This window comes from Lagenorhynchus albirostris, chromosome 19 (genome assembly GCF_949774975.1).
Source record: "Lagenorhynchus albirostris chromosome 19, mLagAlb1.1, whole genome shotgun sequence".
Classification (NCBI taxonomy): domain Eukaryota; kingdom Metazoa; phylum Chordata; class Mammalia; order Artiodactyla; family Delphinidae; genus Lagenorhynchus; species Lagenorhynchus albirostris.
The window spans coordinates 8,406,576-8,433,850 of NC_083113.1; the positions used below are offsets into that span (position 1 = coordinate 8,406,576).

Below are 27,275 nucleotides of genomic sequence, written 5' to 3' on the forward strand. Positions count from 1 at the left end.
GGGCGGAGGGGCGGAGGGGCGGGCAAGGGAGGGGGTGCAGCCGACGAGCCAACGAAGGGGGAAGGGGGGTTCCCCCTGGAGGGAAAGGGGGGGAGGAGGGACCCCGCTGTCTCCGCCTTTGCCCCGGCGCTTGCAGGAGAGAAGGGGGGGCGCGCGCTCCGGAGGGGGCGTCCCGGGCGGCCCCGGGGTGGGTGCGGGCGCTGGGTGCTCGCTCTATCGCCGCCGCCGCCGCCGCCTCCTCCTCCTCTGCGCTCACGGTGCAGCCATCTTTGCACAAGGCGGCTGGGGGAGGGGGGAGGGGAAGGGGGGCGGGCGGCGGGGTGTCTGGCTGCGCTCCGCTTCCTCCCACAATCCCGTGCAAATGAAGAAAAAAAAAAAAAAGAGAGAGAGAGAGAGAGAGAGAGAGAGAGAGGCAGACACAGAGCGTTAGCAGGGCCTGAGGGTGTAGGGCGCAGCGTTTGTACAGAAAGCCAGCTCTGCCGTGCGCAGACGCGCCCGGGAACGCGGTTCAGTTTATTTGTGTTTTTTTTTTTGCATTATTTCACTCTTTTGGGTCTCTTTTCCAAAGGGTTTTTATTTAGGGAAAGAGCTCAACTCCAGTCCCCCAGGTGCAGTGTGCGCCTGCCCCCAACCAAGCACGCTTGCAAATATGCCCCCCACCCTTTCCCTGGATTGCAGAGTGCCCCCGTGCACGCACGGGGAGCACACGAAAACACGCGTGTACACAGGCGGGGCTCTGCCTGTCCGTGGCCCGTGACACTGAGGGAGATGGCCGTGTCACACCTACTCACACGCGAGTCTGCGAGGCACTGCGCGCCTGAGTCGGAGTTTCCACGCACGCCTATCCCGGGGGCGGGGCTGGTGGGTACCCCCACCATTAGGAGAGCGTGGGGGCCTGCGAGGCGCCGGGACGCGGGAACACGTTGCCCGGGAACTTGCGTGTATCCGTAGGCGGCGGAAACACGTGTTAGGGTAGGCCTCGGGCCGGACGATCCCTACTGCCATCACCCCTCCAAGCTCAGCTCCGGAGTTTAAGAGGCCTGGGGGTTTCCGGAATCCGGTGTGAATCTGGGGCACGGTTCGGAGAACCCCGACTCCGAAACAGCTCGAAACAGCTCTTCAGCGCGGCCTCCAGAGGCTGCAAGGAGAGGGGCACAGTGGGGAGTCAAAGGCCCGGCTGTTTTAGCCCCCTCAACCAAGACCACTCCGACCCACCCTGGGTGTCTCAGCCTATCCTCTGGGTACAAGACCCACCCCCCTATAATACTACACACACACACCCACACACCCCTACCCCTATAATACTACACACACACACACACACACACCTATAATACTACACACACACAAACACACCTATACTACTACTACTACACACACACACACACACACACACACACACACACACACACACACACACACACACACACACACACTTCAGGCCACGCCCCCGCCCTCCAAACCTCGCCCCGGATAATAAGCTCAAAATTCCAAATCCCGCCCCTAAGCCCGCGCCCCTCCTCCGGCAGTGCCCTCCCCTCTGCGCCCCGCCCCCAGGCAGAAGCCCAGCCCCATACCTGGCGTAGGGGGGCGGTGGTGCGTCGTGCACCCCAGAGGCCGCCAGCGCCTGCTCGTAGGTGGGGAGGCCTGGGGGTGGGGGTGGAGGCAGGGGCGTCGGCGGACTCAGAGAGCTCAGGGGACTGATGAGCTCGGCCCTGGGGACAAGAAGGTGCACTGTTAGCAGGATAGAGAGCCTTGGGAGAAGGAGGAAAGAGGTAGGGAGACAGAGACACTGAGGGTGGTGGGGAGACAGAGGTGGAAGGGAGATGGACCAAGGAAAAAGAGTCACCTTCAACCTGACTCTACACACAGAAAAGCACCTCGAAGTGACAGGCAGATAGCTGCACAGGGACAGGCAGCCACAGAAATCAACAGCTGCTGAGACAGACTCGTTCACAGACACATGTGCTCCAGATACAAGCAGAGAGTCGTGGAGAAAGAGGCAGCCCTGCAGAGAGGCAGGCAGACACACACAAGAAACAGACAGACACAACAGAGATACACTCAGCCACAAATTTCCCAGATCCACTCTTAACAATAAACTCTTCTTAGAAACCTTTAGACCCACTATACTTCAAGACTAATGCTCAAGCCCTCTCTTCGACCCTGCCACTGAGAGAGACACACCTAGACAACTGACACAGGCACACACAAACACAGCTACACCTTGTCACCACGGAAACTGACATCCCACAGACACCCACAGACCACAGGCTGCAGCCTCACCAGATATAATACCCACAGAATGATAATCACACATAAAACTGGTACTGCAAAGACAGCCAGGCAGCAAATATTGAATGAGTTCCTACTCTGTGCCAGGTGCTGTGGATATAGTCAGAGAGATGCCACAACTGGACACAGAATCTTGCAGACTCACTCTCCACATGACGGTCTCCTCAGATCTTTCAGCAGCGCCCAACCGCCCCCAATCTGGCCCATCTCCTTAGGTTGACCCTTCCTCCCTTCCCTGCTCCCCAACCCCTCCTCCCCAAAGCCCCCTTACTCTTGAGGACTGGGCTGCTGGCCTCGTTTCTGACGGCAATGCAGATACCAAAAGGCTCCCAGGCTGGCCAGGACCATGAGCAGGATGCCCACTGTCAGCCCCACAGCCATGCTTGCTACGTCCCCTCGTCCACGTCCTGTGGGGGGGAGGAGGGCACAGCGTCAGGGGCTGTCACCCTCTCCAACATCCAGATACCTTCCCCTGAGGTAGGGGAAACCTTTCCAGATTTCCCCTGAGGGAAGACGACTGGCCAAGAAGGCAGAGCTGGGGCCACTTCCTAGCTGTGTGAACTCAGGCAACTCACCTCACTCATTTCTGTGAGCCTCCATTTCCTGCTCTGTAAAATGGGAATAATAACCCCTCCCTAATAGGTTGCAAAAATGCAATGAACTAAATGCAGAAAGGGCCTGGGATAATCTCATCTGAGACTAGAAAATAGGACAATTGTCTCTCTAAGAGGAGAGAGAACCCTCCTAAGATTGCAGGTGACATGCTTACTTAGGGTAGGGAGTTCAGACAGCCAACTCTCCGAACCCCCATACTGAGCATTGCCAGATTTAGCAAATAATAATGAGGATACCCAGTTAAATGTGAATTTTACATAAACAGTGAATTTCTTTTTTTTTGGCCACCGCAGACGTCATGCAGGATCTTAGTTACCCGACCAGGGATCGAACCCGTCCATGCCCCCTGCAGTGGAAGCACGGGGTCCTAACCACTGGACTGCCAGGGAATTCTAATTTTTTAGTATAAGTATGTCCCATGGAATATATGAGATATACTAAAAAATTATTCCTGTGTATTTGAAATTCACATTTAACTGGGCTGTGGGGGGAGCTGTCTTGTATTTTATCTGGCAACCCCGTCCCCTCTGGAATGCAATACCTTTTACCAACCAGGCTAAGGAGGGGCAAGGCCTTACCAGAAGGCTAGGAACAATTTATCTATCAAGGAGGAATGTAGGGACATCCCCTCAAAAACAGACTGCTGGTGTTTAGAACTCAAGTGGACCCTTGGCTCAGGTAAAGCGCCTTTAGCAATCAAAGCTTCATGTCTGAGGAAAAGGGGGGTGGGGCACAGGGAGGACCCTGGCTTTGTGAGGCCTTGCTAGGTCTTGCTGCTGGGGAAACTCCCTTTAGCACTGGGCAGGGGGGACTTTCCTCAAACAGTAAACCTCAGGCTTTTAGCCCTCTTAGCAAAAAGCTGCACTAAGAAGCCGGGGGTGGGGGACGGCCTTCCTGATTCCGACATGTTTCAGGTGGACTCGAGAAGCCAACAGGCCTTGATAGGCCTGTAGCAAAGCAGTTACCTCCCCTAGCAACCAATGTGAGGACTTCAGCCCAGACTTAGGGCCTGTTGCTAAGGTGGAAACACCCCTAGCAACCAGGCCACTCAGGGGTGAGATGCCCTGTGCCTGGAGGGGGGTCCTCCTGTGGGCAGGAGGCCTTGGGTCCTGAGCTTGGCTAGGTGTGGTTGCTAGGAAGAAGGCCTCCTTAGCAACCAGGCTGAAGCCAGGATGGGGTTGTGGGGGAGGGGAAGCCAACCAGGTAGTGAGTGCTGCTGTCTTCCTTGGTCCAGCCTGGCCAGGCTTTGTTGCTAAGGAGCAGCCCCCTCTTAGCAACAAGGCTGCAGCCACGATGGGGCCTCAGAACTCAGAGGAGGGGTTGGGGCTGGGCTGATCGGGCAGGTGAGGACAGACAGGCTTCCAGCAATTGGCCTAGCCCAGACCCGTTGCTAGGGAGCAACCCCCCTAGCAACCAAGCTGCAGAAGGGGCTGGGGCTCTGGACTCCAAAGAGGGGCTCAGGTGGGCCAGGGCCTCTGAGCCTGAGGCTGTAGCTTCTCCTACCAACTGTCCTCCTTCCTGGGGACATGGGACCTATTCCGAATAAGGTGTGGTGGGTTCCTCGGGCAAGGGCTCTAGTCTCAGAGGAGGGGATTTCTTTACCAACCCCGTCCAGGAACTCAGGAGCAGGGAACATGGAGGGGGTGAGATCGGGCCGGGGGATGTTCGTTCAGCCTCCACAGAAAGGAGCTGCCTTAGTTGCACAGAATGAGGGCTCCCCCGACTCACCTCCTCTGCCATTGTAGATGTAATTCTCCCAAAAGCGCTCCTTGAATGGGCAGGAGGAGAGAAGGCAGAAAGGAGGCATCAGCTGGGAGATTCTACACCCCCAAACCAGCCCGCCCTGATGATCTCTGAGGCACGAGGGGAGAGGGCGCTGAGGGGCAGGACCCTCCCCCCCAGCCCAGGTCCTGGAGAAGACAGAGGGACTCCGGGGACCCCAGGGCCTCACCGTCAGAGTATTGTCCTCAAAGTACTCCCGCGCCTCTTCCCAGGAACACCTCTCCTCTTGACACTCCCGTTCCAGGTTCCCTGGCGTGAACAGCTCCAGGTCCCAGTGATTGGCTCGTGGAATCCGCCTACGGCTGCCCAGGAAGCTCTGGGCCTCTGGGGAGTCCAGGAAGACTTCTGGACCCAAAAGACATAAGAGACAGAAAAATGGAGGGTTCCTAGGACTGGGGACGTGAAGGAGCCAGAACTTAAGAGGATGAAGAGCTATGGGGTCCTGGGGCAGGAGGCAACTGCAGGCAGGGTTTTTCCAGAGGAAGGTGGATGTTTGTGCCTGGACTCCAGCTCTTCCCGCAAACGCTCACCTTGGTCTTGCTCCCCACTGGGTGAGGTGTCCAGGCAGGTGGTCAGTCCCAGGTACAGCAGCAGCACAGAGCGGTGGCTCCTCATATTTTGTGGACACTAATGTGGTTAGGTGAGAAGTGCCTCAGCTCCTGGAGAATGAGGCCAGGTCTCCCTGCCCAGACCCTGTGGTCCAGGAATTATAATAATAGCAGACACTTACGTGGCCTGTATCCTGGACCAGGCACTATTCAAGGTCATTTACCTCTATCAACTCAGTTTCATTTTCACCACGGTGCTATTATTATCTCCGTTTGATACAGGAGGAAACTGAGACACAGAGAAGTAAAAGAACTTGCCCAAGTTCATAAAGTTTGCAAGATTCAGAGGCAGGATTTCAGCAAAGGCAGTGTCCCTCCAGAAACCAGAGCCAGGAGTTTTATCTTTTTTTCTGCTGTGTCTGCAGCCCCCAGCATGGCTTTTGGCACAAAGTAGGAGCTCATAAACATGTCCATTGATAGGGATTCCTTCTTCCTGGTAATTTCCATGTATATCCACCTCTCTGTGCCCATTGCCACATTCAGCCACAGAATCAAAAATTACAGAAGAGGTAAAACCAGAGGCCTGTGTCCTGGGGTCCAGGAGCTGGGGGAGGGGGCAGCGGTCCTGGACTCCTGGGTTTGGGGGCCCCAACCTCTGGGTCCCAGAAGAGCAGGGAGCCAGGTAGCCAGGGTCCCCAAGCCAAGCTCTGCCTCCAGGGACATTCACTTACCTGCCTAGACTTGTGAGCACTGTCCCCTCCTCCTTAATCAGGGCCTCCTCGGCCAGCTGCAGCCAGCTGTGAAGGGGGACAGGGGAGAAGGGAGGGGAGAGGAAGGAGGGGTTACCTTGTTAACTATAGTCGGCAAAATCCCGGTTTCTGGCCAGAGGGGCGGGGTTTGCGATTACCTGCCCTGGGCGGGACTCAGGTAAGGGACAAAGTATTTAAAGGGACCTTATGATTAAGGGTCTAAGGTCCAGAGCCCCACAGGGAGGCCAGGGTCTCCGACACCGTGGGGCACTTAGGGAGTTGGATAGGCGCCCCCTCCCCTCCTATCCAATTTCCCCCCAGAGAGCTCGCCAGACAGAGCTAGGGAAATAAACAGCTAGGTCTCCAGATATCTAGGTATCTAGAAACTGGCGGGAAACTTGTGCCTTGGTCCCTAGGGGTAGGTGGGTATGCCGTAGTAAATTCCTGCTTCCTGAGAACGGCTCTGACTTCCGATTTCTCAACTGCTCCATTTATGAAGTGGGGACAGAGGAGTTGTCCCTTCTCTATTGTCTCTTATTTTGCAGCAGAAAAGTGGATGATATGCTCTGGTAAGCGGACTTTACAATCTCTGGGCGAAGTGATTAGCCCTTAAACACAGGCTTAGGGAGACGCAAAGCGCCCGCCCAGGGAAACGCCTAGTATATACTAAGCACGCCCTCTATTCACGCCAGTTTCACTGACCGGAACCTTCGACTTGCCACTCACGTTTCCGGAGGGCGGAAGAGAAGAAGGGAGCACTTACCAAGCCAGAAGAGATACCTCCGCAAATAGGGGCAGATCTACTTCCGGTCTCTTCTGTCGGGCGGAAGTGAGCGGAGCGGAGAGGGAAAACAGCGCTCCTTTCCGGTGTAGGGGTACAGTTGAAGTAGCTACCGACGAGGGAGGAGTCGTTCGTGAGGTGAGTTCCAGGCGGTGGAAGGCTAGTGTTAGTGAGATCGCCTTCCGGTGGGTAAGAGTCTTGGGCTCCTGAGGGAGCTAGGACAGGATTTTGAATTCCTGACTTCCTGGCAATCCTTAATAGAGCACTCTAGGCGCCCCAAGTTTGAAGCCGGACTACCTCCCTGGAGGTAGCCAAACCTTCAGCCGGCCGTTCTCAGTAGAGTTTTAGTTCCACTGCAGACGGATGGGCAGGGAATCCCAGGGGAAAAAGGAGACTGGGACTCCTAGGGGTCTAATGAGTGAGAGTTGAGGAAGAAGCACCCCTTTCCAGGCCTCCGTTTCCCAGACTGTGATGGGGAGGGCGGAGAAGGATTGTGCAGTCGCCTGCCGCGGCCTCCCTGCACCCTTTTGACAGCCGCTTCCCTCTCGGAGTAGCTGTTGGGTTAACGTTTTCCTCTGTGGAGCTTTGGGGTCAGGCAGTCCTGGGTTCACCTCCTGATGGTGTTGCTGATTCGGTGTGAACTCGGGTCTTGATGGGTCCTTAAAGCAATTTCACTTTAATATTTTATTATGTTTTATTATGAAAATGTTCCAACTTATATAAAAGTGAGAGAATAATAGAAGAATCCCTATCGCCCAGAGTTACCAATTATTAATATTTTTTGACATATTGGCTGGGTATTTTTTAAGATTAAATATATAAGGCAAATCCTATCCATCGTGACATTTCACCCGTAAATACCTCAGGATACATGTGTAAAAAACAGACATTTTTACAACATTGTAAATTAACTATACTTAAACTTTTAAAAAAAATTTTAATTTTTAAAAAGCACACACGCACACAAAAAAGCAGGGACATTTTCCTCCATGACCACAATACTATTACACTTACAAGAGCAACCCTAATATTACCTATTACTTGGTCCACAATCAAATTCTCCTTCTGAAAAAATGCCTTTAAAAAAAGAAGTTTCACTTTTTTGAATCAGAATCCATTCAAGTCATTGTTATGTCTCTTAAGTTGCTCTTAATTTCAAACAGCCTCACCTCCACCCCACCCTGTTTTTTTCCTTGGCAATTGATTCATTGAAGAAACTGGATCAGTTATTCCGTTATCATCCCACCATCTGAACTTGTCTTTTTGCTTCTTTGAAATGGTGATGGCCTTTCACTTATTCCTCCATTATTCCCGCTGCACCCCCCTCCCCAATTGCCACACCCTCTCTCTATGGATTAACCTAATGTGGACTTTTCACATCAATGGAATCTTTTTCCTGTCTGGTTTCTTTCACTTAGCATAATGTTGTCAAGGTTCCTCCATTTTGTAGCATGTATCAGTACTTCTTTTTAAAGCTAAATAATATCCCTTTGTATGAGATATACCATATTTTGTTTATCCACGCGTCAGTCAATGGACATTTGTGTTGTTTCCACTTTTTGGCTATTGTGAATGTGCTGCTTGCACTTGTGTACAAGATTTAGTGTGGACATAAGTTTTCATTTCTTTGGGCGGTGGAATTGCTGAATCAAATGGTAACTCTGTGTTTAGCCTTCTGAGGAACTGCCAGACTTTTCCAAAGTGGCTGCTTCATTTTGCATTCCCACCCTCAGTGTCTGAGTGTTTCAATTTCTCCACACTTGTTATGATCCAACTTTTTTTTTTTTTTGGCCATGCCGAGTGGTATGCGGGATCTTCCCCGACCGGGGATCGAACCTGTGTCCCCTGCAGTGGATGAGCAGAGTCTTAACCACCGGACTGCCAGGGAAGTCCATCGTCTGACTTTTTGACTGTAGTTATCCTGTGGGTGTGAAGTAGTATCTCACTGCTGTTTCTTGTTTTTGTTTTTTTTAAGATTTTTTCAATGGGGACCCTTTTTAAAGTCTTTATTTAATTTGTTACAGTATTGCTTCTGCTTTTTTTCTTTTTCTTTTAAATTTATTTATTTATTTTTGGCTGTGTTGGGTCTTCATTGCTGTGCGCGGGCTTTCTCTGGTTGCTGGGAGCAGGGGCTACTCTTCATTGCGGTGTACGGGCTTCTCATTGTGGTGGCTTCTCTTGTTGCGCAGCACGGGCTCTAGGCATGTGGGCTTCATTAGTTGTGGCACGCGGGCTCAGTAGTTGTGGCTCGCCGGCTCTAGAGCGTACACTCAGTAGTAGTGGCGCATGGGCTTAGTTGCTCCGTGGCATGTGGGATCTTCCTGGACCAGGGCTCGAACCCATGTCCACTGCATTGGCAGGCGGATTCTTAACCACTGTGCCACCAGGGAAGCCCCACTTCTGTTTTATGTTTTGTTTTTTTGGCCACGAGGCATGAGGCATGTGGGATGTTCACTCCTGGACCAGGGAACGAACCCGCACCCCTTGCATTGGAAGGCGAAGTCTTAATCGCTGGACCACCAGGGAAGTCCCTCACTGCTGTTTTGACCGCATTTCCTTCATGATTAATGATGTGGAACATTTTTTTCATGTGCTTATTGGCCATTTATATATCCTCTTTGGAGAAATGTCTGTTTTGATCCTTTGCCCATTTTTAAATTGGGTTATTTGTCTTTTTATTATTGGGTTGTAAATTTCTTATATATTCTAGATACAATTCCTTTGTCAGACAGATGATTGGCTACCACCACCTGTTTTGGTACAGCTTGCAAACCAAGAATGGTTTTTAACATTTTTCAATAATTGGAAAAGACCGTAACCAACAAGGATCCACTGTATCTCACAGAGAACTATACTCAATATTTTGTAATACCCTATAAGGGAAAAGAACCTGAAAAAGAATATATATATGAATCACTTTGCTGTACACCTGAAACTAACACAATCCTGTAAATCAACTATACTTCAATATTTTACAAATTGGAAAAAATCAAAAGAAGACTAATATTTTGTGATATGTGATTCAGATACCAGTGTCCATACAAGAAGTTTTATTGGAACACGGCCATGGCCACTCAGTTACATAGTGTCCATGGATGCTTTGCCATACAAGGGCAGAGTTGAGTAGTTATGACAGGGGCAGGTGGCCCACAGAGGTGAAAATCTTTACTCTCTAGCCTTGTCTGGCAGATCCCTGCTCTAGCCTCTGGCTTCCTGGAATCAGGAAATTAAATGGAAAGCCTTGATTAATTTAGCTTCAGGCATCTTGGCATGGGGGCTTCAGCGCTGCTAGCTGCACACCTGGCTGTCCCACTTTTAGGGACGGTGAGATTGATGGGGCCTTCAGGTAGTGTTTACAGACTTAACGTTTGTCCCCAACCCCACCCGAAATCTTATATCTCCAATATGACTATTTGGAGATAGGACCTTTCCCGAAGTAATTAGTGTTAAATGAGGTCATAAGAGTGGGGTCCTAATCCACGGGGTGGGTGTCCTTAGAAGAGCAGGAGATACCAGAGAGCAAGCACTCTCTCCGCCCTGTGAGGACACAGCCAGAAGGTGGCCAGCCATCTGCAAGCCAGGAGGAGAGGCCTCACCAAAACCCAGCCATGGTGGCGCCCTGATCTCAGACTCCTGGCCTCCAGAACTGTGAGAAAATCATCGTCTGTTGTGTAAGCCACCCAGCCTATGGCATTTTGTTTTGGCAGTCCTAGCTGACTGATACAGGTAGGAACAGCACAGACACGCCATTGTAAAGCTATGTTTTTCTCCTTTCTACTAGCAAGTATCAGCACCCTGTGGATGTCCAGTTGCCATCAGGTGCCTTAGTGAATCAGTTATGTCATCAGGGGTTGCAAAATGGTGGCTTTCCAAAAAAATAAAAAAAAAAAATGGTGGCTTTCCAATTCTTTCATTCCTCCCACATTTATCACCTTGAGCCACATCCAAGGAGCAGTAGAAGGGAGTGACGTGATCTAAGCTCCCTTTTGAAAAGCTCACCAGGGCTCCTCTGTCAAGGAACAGACTGAGGAAGAGACCAGTTAATCCCTCTGGGCCTCTGTTTTCTCACCTCTAAAATGGAGAGAACCTACCTCGCAGGTTATCCCGAGGACCGAACGCGTTCAGAACTGTGAAGCGCTTCGCCCAGGGCCTGGTGCATAAGTGTTGGAAGGATGTGATGGTCATTTCTATTCCTGTAGTGCTTTTATATTGATTGGATGGATGATTCATTCATTGATTACACACCTCTCCCGGCCCTAGGGTTGGAAGTGGTTAACATCCTATCTGACATCTCTGTGCCCCCCAGGTGCCATGCAGTGCCAGGACCCATCCTGGAGTCCAACCCAGCCCCCGCCTCTAGGGGCTTCTAGTCTTGGGGGAGAAATTCTGAGGGGTGGCAGCTATAATGGATGGAAATCAGGGCATTGTCAGAGCACCAGGAATGCCTAACTCAGGCTTCCCAGAAGAGGCGACTCCTGATGGAGCCTGGGAGGAGGAAGGGGACGGGATTTCCAGGGGAAAGGTCCAGGGTTACAGAAGCTGCCCCACTCCACGGTGAGAGTCAGCACGGTGCCTGAGGCTACAGCATCAGAGGTGGTGAAGGCCACAGACTCATGTCTGGGTCAGACCCCGGCTGCATGACCTTGGGCACCTTCTCCCTGCCTCTGTTTCCTTGTTTGTAGCAACTGTTTGGGTTGTGGCGTCTGGAGTTAATATGTATAAAATACTTAGAACAGGGCCAGGTTCACCAAACCTCTTAAATAAATACCAGTCATTATTAATAGAACATCTCAGACCCTCGCTTTTGCTCTTAGGGAGCTCCCTCTTTCCTGCTTCCAACACATCCTGTTTGTGTCTGTGATTTCCTTGAGTGTAATCGACCCTTTGGGTTCCTTTAACACAGGTCTCCGCCCGCCTGGGACGGCCTGCAGCACCCACGTGACCCACGCTATTAAAGGGAGGGGGCTCGTAGCATCCTTTAGTTCTCAGAGGGTTCTCTGCTCCCAAGAGGTTCGGAATTCAGACGAATCAACTGCAGAAAAAGACAGTCAGGAGAGAATAAGGGAGACTTGAATACCAGCTGGATAGTAAAGGATGTGAAGGGATTATTAATGCATTAATGGTATTGTGGTCATGTTTTTTAAACACAGTAGCCACGAGTCCCCAGAAGCTGTGGGGCACTTTGATATGTGGCTAGTGCCCCCGAGGGACTGTGTTTTTTAATCATTTCATTTTAATTAATTTAAATTCAAGCACCGATACTGGATTCAATTCCTGGAAAACTTTTAAGTACGTTTGGCACCAGCAGGGCGTGTGAATGTACATTTGCTCCTGTAAATTTTATGAACCCGAAATACAGGACAAGTTTCTGCAATGAAACTTTCGTGTGTGAATTGCGATGTGTTGAGAGAGTGGACTAGACTCTGGATTTTGAAGACTTTGGAGAACGGGAATGAGCTGGCCTGTATTCTTGGATTGTAGCCTCCCCAGGAGGACTGCAGCTGTCACGTGGTTAAGGGTGAGGCTCCAGGGCCCGGCTGCCTGGGTTCGAGTCTGGCTCTGTTGCCGCTTCCCAGCTGGGGGACTTCATGAGCCTGTTTTCTCCTCTGTAAAATGGGAAGGAGGATATATAACAGCTGATGTTACTTTGGACGTGGCCTCTCTGAAAAGCTAGTGACGTGAGATGGTAGTAGTTCTGTTTTCTCTTTTGAGGTTTACCTCACTGAGGAGACAATAGAGCTGCTGACCCCTGGTCAACCCTAGTCAGCAGTTCTCAAGCTTTTTGGTCTCAGCACCTTAAAAATCATCAAGGACTCCAAAAAGCTTTTGTTTGTGGGAGTTCTGTCTATCAGGATTTGCCATATCAGGGGAATTCCCCCGGCAGTCCAGTGGTTAGGACTCGGCACTTTCACTGCTGAGGGCCTGGGTTCGATCCCTGGTCAGGGAAGTAAGATCCTGCAAGCCTCGCTGCATGGCCGAAAGAAAAAGCGATCTGCCATATGAGAAAGGAAAACAGGCATGAAACTGTCTTGATTGAGATATAATTCACGTGACACAACTCACCCATTTAAAGTATACAATTCGTGGTTTTCCGTACAATCACTGTTTTTGCAACCATAACCATTTTCTGATTTCAGGACATTTTCATCACTGCAGAAAGAAACCCCATACCCCTTAGCAGCCACTGCACGCCCCGCCCCCGGTCCCCCCTTCTCCCAGCCTGTGGCAACCACCAATCTGCTTTCTGTCTCTATGGATCTGCCCATTCTGGACCTTTCATATAAATGGAATCAACAACACGTGGCCTTTTCTACCTGGCTCTGTTCACTCCGCATAATATAACAGACATTTTTAAAACGCAAGGGTGCACAAGCACAAGTCACACAGCCTCTGGAAAACCCCACTAGACACTTGAGAGAAGGAGAGGAACAAAGGCAAACGCATTTGTTTTATTTATTTATTTTTAGAGCGCTCTCTTTCTATTTATTTATTTATTTGGCTGCGCTGGGTCTTAGTTGGAGCACGTGGGATCTTCGTTGCGGCACGCAGGATCTTTGGTTGGAGCATGCGAACTCTTAGTTGCGGCATGCGTGTGGGATCTAGTTCCCTGACCGGGGATCGAACTCATGCCCCCTTCATCAAGAGCACAGAGTCTTAGCCACTGGACCACCAGGGAAGTCCCAAACATGATTTAGTATTACAAAAATAGTTTTGTGGACTCCCTGAAACTATCTTAGGGACCCCTGGGGTCCCTGGACCTTCCTGTGAGAACCACTGCCCTAGGCAAATGGCTTCACTTCTGTGCCTCAGTTTGCCCCTCTCCAAAGTGGAGATGGGGGTGGGACGGACCTCAGAGGGTGGCTGAGGTTGGATGATTGAGAGTTGGCCTGGGGGTCAGGGGTCAAGCAGTGTCCCTTGGGATTATTCCCATGACCGCCTGGCAAAATAATGAAATGCTCCATCTATAGCGGTTCCTCTCTCTCTCAGAGGGAAAATGTCCCGGTCCACAAAGCCAAAGAACTTGGCTACAAGACAAGCAGCCCAGTGCCAAATACCGCAGAGGGTCAAAGCAGTTGACAACTAAGAATAGAGTGGGGAATTTGTCCCTGAGGAGGTGAACTCGACCTTCATGAGTGCCAGTGGGGAGGGGGGAGCTGGGGCGGAAGCCATGGGGCCAGGGCGGAGGAGGGGGATGGCAGGTGAGCTGGGTGGCAGCAGGTGCTGGGCTTGCTCCAAAGCTGGGGGTGAGGGGAAGCTGGAGGAGGGGCGGTGGGTGGAGTTGGGGTGTTTCACCAAGGTTACCTTCTGCAATCAGCACAGTGGCCGCGGCTGGGGTGACAGAAATGTTCCGCATCTCGATTGGGGCGGGTAGTTACGAGGGTGTATGCAATTGTCAGAACGTATCAAGCTGCATCCTTAAGGTCTGTGCATCTATTCTACGTAAATATACCTACAAAACAAAAAATGGGTTTCTGGGAGGAAGATGCCAGTAGGGGGAGTGCGAGATCTGTAGCTCAAGGAGAGGTGTTTGAGTTTTGAAAGTGAAAGGCAAGTTTCTGAAAGCAGCCGGAACCGGGAAATAAGATGAAGTTGCCTTTCACATTGTGGGTGCTCCTGGTTGTGCCTCCCTCCCCCACCTTCTGGATCCTCCTTTCAGCCACAGAGCCAGAGAGAGTATTTCCTGAACATTCCATATGCCATGCTCTGAGTATGACCTCATTTAGTCCACACAGCAGTCCAGTCGTGTCAACTAGATCCTATGGTTCTCCCCACTTCTTACCAAAGGACTCAGAGAGGAGATCACAAGTCCAGAGTCACAGCCAGCAGGGGGCCAACCTGGACTCAGGCCCAGGCCGGTCTTATTCCTTTGATCCATCTAACCCCCTCCTTCTCGTTCCATTTATTCTTATTTATCCCCCAGTCAGTCCCCTCCCCTACATGGGCAATCATTCTTATAGGCATCATCTTTTGTTTGCAGGTGTTTAAAATGTATCATTTTGTTCATGTGCAGATTGTTTCATTTCTTACTTTTTTCACCCAGCATTGTGTTTTTAAGATCCACCCACAGGAATTCCCTGTTGGTCTGGTGGTTAGGACTCTGCGCTTTCACTGCCGAGGGTGAGCGTTCAATCCCTGGTTGGGAAACTAAGATTCCACAAGCTGCATGGCACTGCCAAAAGAAAAAAAGTCACCCACGATGCTCTGTACACGCCTGGTCAGTTGCATCTCACTGCTGGGTGGTCTCCATGACGGGCAGTCACTATCCATTCCACGAGGGCGGGATATTCAGTTGCCTTTGACTCCCCTCCAGTATAAATAACACCACTGTGAACATCTTCACACATGCTTCCTAGTGCTGTCGCCTTTGGGGCACATACGCCCAAGTGCAAAATCGCCTGCACTCACTTTGCTGAAGTACCACCAGCCTGTGTTCCCCCAGCATCACCTGAGGGGATTCCTATCACCCACCCTCACCCTATCCAGGTATCTTATCCAGCTCTCAAAGTTTCGCCCGCCAGCCTAGTGATAGATTTAAAGTGGTGTCTCACTGTGGTTTTCCTGTGAGGAGAATTGGAGGCATCTCTCCATCTACCTGTTAGTCTTTGAGCTGCTTCTGTAAATCGCCTCTTCATATCCTCGGCTCATTTTCCTCTTGGGGTAGCTGGGTTTTTCTTGTTGACTTGCCAGCGTTCCGTGTACAGTCAGTTCTGCTCTAACACTTGTTTTGAAAACTCGAGATTTATTCCAATGCAATGGATACATTAGGGAACAATTTGAACATAAGGCATGTTGCACCTAAATGAAGCCAGGTGCGCTTGGTTGAAATGAGCGTGTAGGCATACACAGAGGACACGCTCAACACATCCAGAACATCTACTGGGCGCTTCAGTTCCCCATTCGTGTTACGAGCCCCACCGACCACATCTGGTGCTAGAACTTTCCATCAGATAACCCTCCTTCCACCACCTCACCGTAACTCACAACGTGTACCCCTTCCGACACCACTTCCACAAGCAAACTTCAGGTCTTTTTCAGGGTTGACTGCCATATTTGTTTTTGGGAGGTATAGGCATTTCTTAACCATTTAACGTGTGCAAAACTCTCTTCCCCTGCCCCACTCCCAGCTTTCCCGTCAGATCAGATCGGGGGCCAGAAAGGTCCAGTCCTCTCTGCGTGGGCCCCCTCTGGTCACACAGCCCTGCAGCTGCCCCTTCCTTACCCCCCAGGATGACGCGCCACGGCAAGAACTGCACGGCGGGGGCCGTCTACACCTACCATGAGAAGAAGAAGGACACAGGTACTGGGTTTGGGGGAGGGGGCAAATGGACCCTGAAGTCCCCATGTTACTTTGCTCCTCTGGTTGTGCTCTCTGGGCATGTGTCTTTCCCCCGACCGTGTAAGTAACAGCCACGTGACTGATGGTCATGACCGGAAACGTAACAGCCCACGTGAGCCAGCAACCTTCTCCCTGCCTTGTCGTGGGCACTGCGTTAAGTGCCTTCCATGCTAAGCCTCCCAGACACCCGCTGAGGAAGGAATCACTGTTGTCAGGCCATATTCCAGAGGCGGAAACGGAGGCCCAGAGAGGTACAGACGCGTGAGCTTGGTCACAGAGCCAGAAGGCCCGGGGGGAGTCAGTTACGAGCCTCTTCCCCGAGCTGCCTCAGGGACAGGGCCTGTCTGTCACTTACCCTCTGGGGATGAACGCCTTCCTGTGGGTTGTGCAGCCCTGTCCCCAACGCAGACACACAGCCCAAGCTCTTGACTGCCTGTTCTCTGAGTCCCCCTACCTCGGAGTCCTCTCTGTGCCTTTCTCTCCGGGTTTGGAGAAGGGCACATCTCCTGCCTCTCCATCCCTCTGCCTCTCTCTGTCCCCAGCGGCCTCAGGCTACGGCACCCAGAACATTCGACTGAGCCGGGATGCCGTCAAGGACTTCGATTGCTGCTGCCTCTCTCTGCAGCCGTGCCACGACCCTGTTGTTACGTAAGCTGGGAACGCGGGTGGGCGGGTCAGGGTGACGAGGGCAAGGGAATCGCCAGGAGGGGGCTGCACAGCCAGGGCGCCCTGGCAAGCCACCTACCCTCCCGCAGCCTCAGTGTTCTCCTCTGAGACATGGGCATGATCCTAGTACGCTTCATGGGGTGTGGAAAAGAATACATTCACAATAGAGGGCAGGGCTCCTGGAAAGTGGCTAGCCCATAATAACAGCTCACGTGTGGAGTGCTTACTGTTACCTACCTCTTAGCGTCTGGCAAAGGCTTCAGCGAGATAATGGGTAGAAGGTACTTAGTCCACTGACTAAATATGTGCTCAATTACTGGTCCATTTTGTAGACATCGCGATGAAAGTAGATCGTGGTTCAGGGTCCCCGAGGCTACCGGGAGGTTCAGTGGTTCACTAGAAGAACACACAGAACTCAGCAAAGCAGTTATCCTCAAATGACAGCTTATGACAGCAAAAGGTTACAGATTAAAACCAGCAATGGGGGTGGTTTCCCAGGCAGTCCAGTGGTTAAGACTCCGAGCTTCCAGTGCAGGGGGCGTGGGTTTGATCCCTGGTCGGGGAACTGAGATCCCACATGCCGGGCTTCCCTGGTGGCGCAGTGGTTAAGAATCCGCCTGCCAATACAGGGGACACGGGCTTGATCCCCAGTCCGGGAAGATCCCACATAGCACAGAGCAACTAAACCCATGCACCACAACTACTGAGCCTGTGCTCTAGGGCCCATGAGCCACAACTACTGAAGCCCACGCACCTAGAGCCCATGCTCCGCAACAAGAGAAGCCACTGCAATGAGAAGCCCGCCCACTGCAACGAAGAGTAGCCGCCGCTCGCCGCAACTAGAGAAAGCCCGCACGCAGCAACAAAGACCCAACGCAGCCAAAAATAAATAAAATAAAAGATCCCACGTGCCGCGTGGCATGGCCAAAAAAATTTTTTTTTAAATAAATAGATTTATTTATTTATTTATTTATGGCTGCATTGGGTCTTTGTTGCTGCGCGCGGGCTTTCTCTAGTTGCGGCGAGTGGGGGCTACTCTTCATTGTGGTATGCAGGCTTCTCATTGCGGTGGCTTCTCTTATTGTGGATCATGGGCTCTAGGTGCACGGGTTTCAGTAGTGGCACACGGGCTCAGTAGTTGTAGCTCGTGGGCTCTAGAGCGCAGGCTCAGTAGTTGTAGCGCACGGGCTTAGTTGCTCCACGGCCTGTGGGATCTTCCCGGACCAGGGCTTGAACCCGTGTCCCCTGCATTGGCAGGCAGATGCTTAACAACTGCGCCACCAGGGAAGCCCCCCCAAAATTTTTTAAATTAATAAAAGCAGCAGTGGGAAAAGACACGTGGGGCAGAGTCCCAGAGAGACCAGGCACAAGCTTCCTTTGTCTCTCTCAGTGGAGTCGCAGGAAAGCACTTAATTTTCGCAGCCGCAGTTACTACCCACCAGGAAGCTTGCTCCAGCCTTGGCGTCCAGAGTTTTTATTGGAGGTTAGTCACCTAGGCCTGGCTGACCTTGGTCTTCAGCCCCTCCAGAGGTCCAGCTCACACCACATGGTCCCAACCTCCCAGGCAAACAGAGACACTCTTAACAGGCAGGACATTCCAAGGCCTAGAGGTGCCCTCCCAGGAGCCAGTCCTTTGGTTGGAATGTGCAGGGTTTGCACAGCCCAGGCCTGCTGAGCTGACCGTTTACAGTGCGAGATTTTGCCTGCGCATCAGAGGACATTATAAAGCCGGGAGAGTTAAAACAGTGCGGTCACCTCAGAGAGCTGAGCCGAGCCCTGAGCGAGCAGCTGCCTAGAAGACGCTCAGTGGTTGCCCTGGGCAGGGAGCTGATGTTCAGCAGGTGACTGTCAGTCTCTGGCCATGTGGCCTGGGCCAGGCCCATGTTTTCTCATCCCCTCCTCTCTTTGCAGCCCCGATGGCTACCTGTATGAGCGGGAGGCAATCCTAGAGTACATTTTGCACCAGAAGAAGGAGATCGCCCGGCAGATGAAGGTGGTTGGGCTGGGAGAAGGGGGTGCAGGCGTGGGTAGGTGGTTTCGATGCTGGGCCTCCCATCTAAATTCCTCCCCGCCCAGGCCTCTCCTGTGCTTTTCCCTCTGCCGGGCACACCGTCCCCTCCCACTTCTGGTTAAATTCTTCTCGTTCTCCAGATTTCAGCCCAGGTGTTGCCTCCTCTGGCCTCTTGCTAGTCCAGGGCCCTGAGGGCCTGCCCCTGTCACCTCTTCTTTGGCACTTGTCACAGTTGTGACTCTACCTGTGGCTGTCTGATACAGGCCCCAGGGGCAGGGAGCGGGGCTCTCACCCACCCCAAGGCCCTAGGTTCTCGGGACATACTTTGTAAATGAGTGGATGCCAGCTCATCTCCTTGGGCCTCAGTTTTATTGTCTCTAAAATGGGCTGACAGGGCCAAACTAGAGGGCACTGCAGGGCATGTGGGAAATGCTCACAGATAAGAACTTCTTAGGCATTTTCTTGGAGCCAGGCCCACGTTCCATTGCTGAGCTCATTTTGTGGCTAGGAGGGACCCTGTCTCCCTCCTTGTCCTGCCGGCTTTTCCAGAGCTCAGAAAGCACTGGGGGCCAGATTCTTGTTGAGCTTTTGGTCTGGAGTGCGTGGCTTCCCCTCTGCCCAGGTCCTCCACCCAGCCTTGTGGCCCCCTCATCGTGCAGCCCACATCGGAAGCCCTCCCGAGCATCAGTCAGCGTCAGCGTTCCCTCCTTGCTCACTTGGTGGCCGGAGCAGTGTCTCCTCTTGCCCTCACACTGCCTGAGCCTTCATGGCTCCATAAACCTTCTCTGCTCCCTACTATCCTGGAACTCGGGCTGTTGAGGGCAGGGACAGAGTCTACACTGTATGGACTGTATAATAGATAAGTGGTAAAATATACTGTATAATTAATAACATATGGCCCCAAATTACATTTATTGAGCACTTACTATGTGCCAGGCCAGGTGCTAAGTGTTTTAAAAAATCCTCCTGTGTAACCCTCCCAGTGAGCCTCCGAGGTAGGTCACCATTGTCAGCCCGTTTTACGGATGAAGAAACTGAGGCCAGGACAGGTCACAGTGCTTACTGGAGGCCACAGAGCTAATCAGTGACAAAGGCAGGGTTTGACCTCTGGCAGTCCCGCTTCAGCCAAGCTGTTGACCACCGAGTCCCAAACCAGCTAAAGTGGAAATGGCTTAACTGTCCTACAGTTGGTGAAGGGACAGGCAAAGGCAGCAGAGGCACACCACGGATAACTGTGCAGCCGATTAAACATTCACACCCAGGCAGTCACCAGCCTCCACCAAACAGAGCCTCTGCCAGGAACCTCCCCTGTATGGGTTCCGGTTCACCCACCTTTAAATTCAAAGAGGCACCCCGGCCCCCACCTAGGGTGCCCCAAACTCACAAGCCACAGGAGGATGCCTAGCTCGCTCCTGCCTGGCTGCCCGCAGGCCTACGAGAAGCAGCGGGGCGCCCGGCGTGAGGAGCAGAAGGGGCTGCGGCGGGCGGCCGCGCAGGACCAGGTGCGGGGCTTCCTGGAGAAGGAGGCGGCCATCGTGAGCCGGCCCCTCAACCCCTTCACGCCCAAGGCCGCCTCCGGGGACTGCCCAGGTGAGAGAGAAGTGGACATGCAAGTGGGTGGGGCTCCCGCGGGGCCAGGTGCCTCCCTGGTTGCGTCCGAACCCCTCTCCCCCCTGCAGATGATGCCCGACCCGGGTCCAGTGCGGGCCCCACAGGCAAGGACAAGGACAAAGCGCTGCCCAGCTTCTGGATCCCATCGCTGACCCCCGAGGCCAAGGCCACCAAGCTGGAGAAGCCGGTGAGCGCCCTACTCCAGCAAGCGCCTGTGTGTGCCCGCTTTGCCAGAGAGGGCCAGGGTCCTGAGGGCCCCTCCCCTCCCTCACAGGGACCCCCATCCTCCCTCCGCCTGGCTCGAGCCCCGCCTGTTGACTCGGCCCCCCTCCTGCTCCCCAGTCGCGCATTGTGACCTGCCCCATGTCCGGGAAGCCGCTGCGCATGTCCGACCTGACGCCCGTGCGCTTCACGCCGCTCGACAGCTCCGTGGACCGTGTGGGGCTCATCACGCGCAGCGAGCGCTACGTGTGTGCCGTGACCCGCGACAGCCTGAGCAACGCCACACCGTGCGCCGTCCTGCGGCCCTCGTGAGTCACCTGGGGGACAGCCTGGGGACCTGTGGGACGGGGCGGGCTTGGGCTGCGGCTCTCTCTTTGGGGCGGGGCCTCTGATCGTCGTACCCCACACTCACCCTCACTGCAGTGGGGCCGTGGTCACCGTGGAGTGCGTGGAGAAGCTGATTCGCAAGGACATGGTGGACCCCGTGACCGGCGAGAAGCTCACGGACCGCGACATCATCGTGCTGCAGCGAGTGAGTGGCACCCCTCCTCCCTGTCCCCTAGCCTTCCGGTAACCCCGACCTGCTTCCAGAGGCCCCGCCCCCTTACCGAGGCCCCGCCCCACTAAGGGAGCGGGGGCCCAACCTAACCTCGCGGGCCAGGGAACCCCCACGGCACCCCAGCTCCCCGCCGCCTCTCCTCCTCCTCCTCTAGGGCGGCACGGGCTTCGCGGGCTCCGGAGTGAAGCTGCAGGCCGAGAAGTCCCGGCCGGTGATGCAGGCCTGAGCGCGCGGTAAACCAAATAAATGGGATTGTTGGACGCGACAGGCCGTGTGGCGCCGTCATTCACCGCGCCAGAGCCCGGTGACAGCGTGAGCTCAGGAATGACTGCGCTTTGAAAGCGTGGGCTAAAAATATTTGATTGTGGTCTCACGTTAAGAGTAATATCTGAATCGAATGCAAACGCACAGCTTTAAATGGGTTGAGTGGCCAGAGTGGCCAGAGGTCGGAGTCTGGGCCGCGACCACAGGAGGGCGCCACTTTAATGGACTGTAGAAGTCCCCGCACTTTCTTTTGAGATAAACCAAATTTGAAGCCCAGGAGGCGACCCGGAACGCGTCTCCCGTTGTAAAGTTTGATAAGACACGCAAAGGAAATGAAGTGCTGTGTGTGACTGAGAAAGCGAACAGCCGGCACCCTGTCTAGAGAAGGCAGTCAGGAACACTCCCTCCCCCACCACCTGGAGGCTGGAGGGTGAAGAGGAAGAGGAAACCGCAAGTGCAAAGTCCCGGAGGCAGCACTTGGCAGGTGTGAAGAGGGAGGAGTTCAGAGCACCCAGGCCTAGTGGACCTGCCTGGAGCTCAGACTTGACTAGGAGGGCAGGGGTGGCCTTTAAAGCTATGTTTTTAATAACCATTGAATCACAAAAGCTGACCCTGTGCAGTGTGGAGAACCAGAGCATACAGTCAAGCAAAGATTGCAAAAATAAAGTCTTAAAAGTCCTGACTCTGAGCGATACCCAGGTCCGGTCCTTCCAGGTCTTTCTCACATGAGTTTTTTCAACCAAAGTGAGATTTCCATGCAAGTACTGTTCTGTTCATTGAACAGTCTCTACCTTTTCATTTTGGTAAGAGGTCTTCTCATCCAATGCCCAGGCGAGATTCAGAGTGTCCTTGAGTGCTGGGCAAGCCCCTGTCTGGTACAGGACCACTTGGTGCGTCTGGCCGCAGGGAAAGGTGTTAGCAGGAGGGTGGGTCATCCTTGCACCCTGGGGAGCCCCGGAAACCCAGCAGTTCCTCCCTCAGACGCTTCTAGACCCTTCCCTTGGTCCCTAAGAGCCTTCACGCCCCACTCTTGGGCTCCCAGTCCCATTGTCTTGGGAGGATGCTTGTACCCATTTTGCAGAACAGCCCACCAAGGCTGAGAAGACAACTTGCCCAAAGTCACACTGCTCAAGACCATAGCTGAGCCCAGGTTCACCCAGAGGTCAGCCACCTCCAGATACCTGCACCCGCCTCATTCAGTCTTGCCCTCCTCCACATCCTTTGCACCCTTCCTCCCCTAGGTTTCCCACACTGCCACCCACAGACCTCTCCACCTTGGCAAGCTCGCACCCCATCCCTTTACCCAGAATGATAGAGATCTTCCCTCCTTCTCTAAACACCCCCAATCCCCGTCCTCTTAAGAGCTCTCAACCACCCCGAGTCTCTTCTCTCAGTTCCCCCCACCAAGGATCCTGTTTATGTGTGGTACAGACCACTCCCCACCCCAAATAAAGATTTAAAGGTGCAAGATTGGAAATTCTGGATTCCCACAAGGAGCCTAAATCCCACTCTTTAGTTCACAGGCCCTTTGAGACACTCTTTGCGGGGAGGGGTGGGGTGTGAGTCAAGGTGCTCACTCTAAGCCATAGGTTTCCTTTAAGATTTCAAAGGTAACAAGGAGAGGAAGCAAGAGTCAGACCACAGCTGAAGCTGTGGCAGGAGAAGGGAGGGATGGGAAGTGGAGACAAATTTTGTGTTTTCTCAACAGAGGTTCCTTAGACACTGGTCTAGAGTTCAGAGCCAAGGGGCTTCCCTGGTGGCGCAGTGGTTAGGAATCCGCCTGCCAATGTAGGGGACACGGGTTCGAGCCCTGGTCCGGGAAGATCCCACATGCTGCGGAGCAACTAAGCCTGCGTGCCACAGCTACTAAAGCCCGCATGCCTGGAACCCGTGCTCCTCAACAAGAAAAGCCATCGCAATGAGAAGCCTGCGCACCGCAACGAAGAGTAGCCCCCGCTCGCTGCAACTAGAGAAAGCCCGTGCGCAGCAACAAAGACCCAACGCAGCCAAAAATAAATAAATAAATATTTTAAAAAGATGATGTTCAGAGCAAGAAATGGGCGTGGTGGGGCTTGGTGGGGTGTGCCCACTGGTGGCTCCAGCCACCAACAGTACTTTAGGACAACTGTGATTACTTGTTGAGATTTTTAAATTGGGGAGACTTTTCTGGAAAGCGAAAACTATATAGACAGGGAGCAAATCCTTGGTGTCCAGGGGTGGGGGAGGGATTGACTACAAGGAGGGTTAACAAGAGTTTGAGGAGGGGGGATGGATCTGTTCTAATCTTCACTGTGGTGATGGTTGTATGAAGATGATTTGTCAAAATTCACCAAAGAGAGTGGGCTTTATATGAATTAAAATTTAAAAGTGCAGAAAAGGGGCGGGGCACTTTGTGTGAGTAGATTTCCATTTCTCTTAAAAAAATCAGCTTAGGGATCCCAAGAAAATTAAAAACATGTTCATGCAAAAACTTCTACATGAATGATCCTGGCAGCACTAATGGTGCAGAAACAACCCATCAACCCAGTTGATGTCCATCAACTGATGAGTGGATAAACAAAATGTGCTAGAGACATACAATGGAATATTATTCAGCCATAAAAAGGAATGGAATTCTGATCCACGCTAAAACGTGGGCCTTGAAAACATCATGCTAAGTAAAAAGCCAGATGAGGGGCTTCCCTGGTGGCGCAGCGGTTGAGAGTCCCCCTGCCGATGCAGGGGACATGGGTTCGTGCCCCGGTCTGGGAGGATCCCACATGCCACGGAGCGGCTGGGCCCGTGAGCCATGGCCACTGGGCCTGCGCGTCCGGAGCCTGTGCTCCGCAACGGGAGAGGCCACAGCAGTGAGAAGCCCATGTACCGCAAAAAAAAAAAAAAAAAAGCCAGATGAAAGGTCACATATTGTATGACTCCTGTTATATAAAATGTCCAGAATAGACAAGTTCATAGAGATGAAAAGTAAATTATTGGTTGTCAGGGGCCAGAGGGAGGAGGGAATTGGGGAGTGACTAATTAAAGTCCTGGTTTGGGGCTTCCCTGGCGGTCCAGTGGTTAAGACTCCGCACTTCCCTGGACTCTGCATTTCCACTACAGGGTGGGCATGGGTTTGATCCCTGGTCAGGGAACTAACATTCCACATGCCACATGGTGCAGCCAGATAAATAAAGAGAGAAAGAAAGAGAGAGAAAGGAAGGAAGGAAGGAGGGAGGGAGGGAGGGAGGAAGGGAGGAAGGAAAGAAAGAAAAGAAAAAAGAAAGAGAAAGAAAAAGAGAAAGGAAGGAAGGAAAAGAAAGAAAAAGAAAGTCAGTCAGTCCTGGTTTGTTGTTGGGGTGATGAAAATGTTCCGGGATCAGATGATGGTAATGGATACACAACCTCGTAAATTTAAAGATCACTGAATCGTACATTTCAAAGGGTTAATAATTTTCTAGTAGACGAGTTATAACTCAATGTTTTAAAAATCAGAAGATCTGACATTGTCAAGAGACCCCACCTGACTGCTTCTCCCAGGCTGGCTCTCAGAAGCCGGTGGATTCCATCACTGATCTGGAGGTGTCAGGGGTCACCAGAGAACTAAAAGCAGAAACAGTTCCAAAGTTCCCAAAGTTCTCAATAAGCACGTGGAGAAACTAGAATTTTCTTTACCATGCTGGTAGGCATGGAAACTGGGGAAACGATTTGGCAACATGTAGTAAAACTAAAGAATGGTGACTGCATGACCTGGCAATCTTACTCTGACCTCTGCAACCAACACACATACAAACAGGCTCACACTTACTGGAAATGGCCCAAGTTTATCAACAGCAGAATGCATGGCCGGTGGGCCATTCCCAGTGGAGTGCTATACAGCAACGAAAAGGACCCCTCTGCCCAACACCTATGAGTGCACACAACGTGCTTCTACTTCTCTAAATAAATAGGCGAAAGTATGCCCTTTGAAATTGGGGTAGTAGTTATCCCTGGGGAGGTGATGTCTGGGTCCTCCTGGGGGCTGACAGTGTTCTCTTTCTTCATCTGAGTACTAGTTACAAGTGTGTGCATGCAGTCTGAAAATTAATGTTGCTGAACACTTGAGTTGTACACTTTTCTATTCATATGTTATTCTCCCATAAAAATGTCCTTAAATTCACTGCAATAGGGCTTCCCTGGTGGCACAGTGGTTGAGAGTCCGCCTGCCGATGCAGGGGACACGGGTTCGTTCCCCGGTCTGGGAGGATCCCACATGCCGCGGAGCGGCTGGGCCCGTGAGCCATGGCCGCTGAGCCTGCGCGTCCGGAGCCTGTGCTCCGCAACGGGAGAGGCCCCAACAGTGAGAGGCCCGCGTAGCGCAATGTAAAAAAAAAAAAAAAAAAAAAAAAAATTCACTGCAATAACAAAGAGATGTCCTTGGCAGTTTGGCAGTGTCTACCGAATTCATAAATTCCATTTCTAGGAATTTATCTGCAGTTAAATTCATGGAAAATTACGGATGTGCTAGTGCCTTCTGTGCAGCATCCTTTGGAAGAGAAAAGACTAGAAACAACTTAAATGTTGTTCAGTAGAGAACTGGTTAAATAATTTATCCAGAAGAATATCACTCAGCTGTAAGACTGGGGAAGCCCATAAATAATTTTTAAAATTTAAAATTGGAGGATTCTGGCTCAAAAAAAAAAAAAAAAAGCATTGGGCTTCCCTGGTGGCGCTGTGGTTGAGAGTCCGCCTGCCGATGCAGGGGACACGGGTTCGTGCCCCGGTCCGGGAAGATCCCATATGCCGCAGAGCGGCTGGGCCCGTGAGCCATGGCCGCTGTGCCTGTGCGTCTGGAGCCTGTGCTCCGCAACGGGAGAGGCCACAACAGTGAGAGGCCCGCGTACCGCAAAAAAAAAAAAAAAAAAAAAAGCATTAAGAGAAACAAGAAAGGTTATTATCTGCTATCATTTCCATTAAAAGTAAAACAAGTTGTGCATTTTTTGCTTAATTCTGTGTAAATTCTCCCTGAGAAAAACACTGGCTGCCAGAAGAGGCGACCTTAGTGGAAGGAAGGCTTTGGTTTTAGTATCATCATATGTATTTAGAATTTTGTATCCTACGAGTATATTGCCAAAATTTAAAATGTGCAAAAGATTAAAAAAAAACAACAAACCTGGGGAGAGACACTAAGAGTGACCGGGTGCTGAGCAGCTATTTATCATAAGTTTCTCCATAAAAATAATTTGTTGCTATGTATGAGTATTATTTTGATTTAAAAAAAAATGTTTTCAAACATGCAGCCCTCAGAGAGCTACAAATTTGCCCTACTCCTTCCTAAACCAATTCTCCACAGTCCGCCACTAGGGGGCAGTATGTCATCATGTTTATAATTAAAAGCTTTGAGTCACACTTGGATTAAAATTCTAACCCTCCCACAGATAACAATTATAAACTCCGGATAAAACAAAACAGTTACTGTCAAGGTCTTATCCCAAGTTAAATTAGTCTCTTGACATATTTTAGCAATGCTTCTTGTTAATGTATGATTCATTTTCTGGGTTTTTCCCTGTTTATTGTGGTCTCCAGGAGGAATGGACTTTCCAATTAATTTGCAGGGCTTTAGATACCTGTTTGGTTATACTGGAGACAAAAGCAGGTCCAGTGTCACTTTGAAGGGTGTAAGACAATCTAATCGGGGAATAATATCCTTAAGGAGAGCTTTCACCACTGCAGAGGCTTTTTCTGTCCAGGTGGGATATACTTCCACCCATTCTGAACGTGTCCACAAACATCAGCAGGTATCTGAAATTTCCTGCAGCTTGAAGCATTTGAGTAAAGTCTATTTGCTGATCTTCGGTAGGGCAGGTTCCTTTGTGTTGAGTA

General features: G+C 51.8%; 2 protein-coding genes across 3 annotated transcripts; one reads left to right on the forward strand and one right to left on the reverse strand.

The window, feature by feature from the left end:
- Window positions 1-408: 408 nt before the first annotated feature.
- PRRG2 (proline rich and Gla domain 2) lies at window positions 409-6,798 on the reverse strand. Its single transcript, XM_060131731.1, has 8 exons — window positions 6,753-6,798; window positions 5,972-6,037; window positions 5,223-5,319; window positions 4,862-5,037; window positions 4,639-4,678; window positions 2,567-2,702; window positions 1,578-1,715; window positions 409-1,138 (listed from the first exon to the last, which is right to left on the reverse strand). The coding sequence occupies exons 3-8, from the start codon at window positions 5,305-5,307 to the stop codon at window positions 1,120-1,122; spliced, it is 594 nt and encodes a 197-aa protein (XP_059987714.1). The 5' UTR covers window positions 5,308-5,319; window positions 5,972-6,037; window positions 6,753-6,798; the 3' UTR covers window positions 409-1,119.
- On the forward strand, window positions 6,751-23,475 carry NOSIP (nitric oxide synthase interacting protein). 2 transcript variants are annotated; one of them, XM_060131726.1, is made up of 9 exons: window positions 6,751-6,908; window positions 15,896-16,068; window positions 16,650-16,755; window positions 18,685-18,766; window positions 20,215-20,374; window positions 20,464-20,582; window positions 20,738-20,925; window positions 21,041-21,149; window positions 21,331-23,475. In XM_060131726.1, exons 2-9 carry the CDS (start codon window positions 15,999-16,001, stop codon window positions 21,400-21,402), a joined length of 906 nt encoding a protein of 301 aa, XP_059987709.1. In that variant the 5' UTR covers window positions 6,751-6,908; window positions 15,896-15,998; the 3' UTR covers window positions 21,403-23,475. The 2 variants fall into 2 exon arrangements, with proteins under 2 accessions (XP_059987709.1, XP_059987710.1); XM_060131727.1 differs by having other exon boundaries at window positions 6,821-6,908; window positions 15,998-16,068.
- The last annotated feature ends 3,800 nt before the right edge of the window (window positions 23,476-27,275 follow it).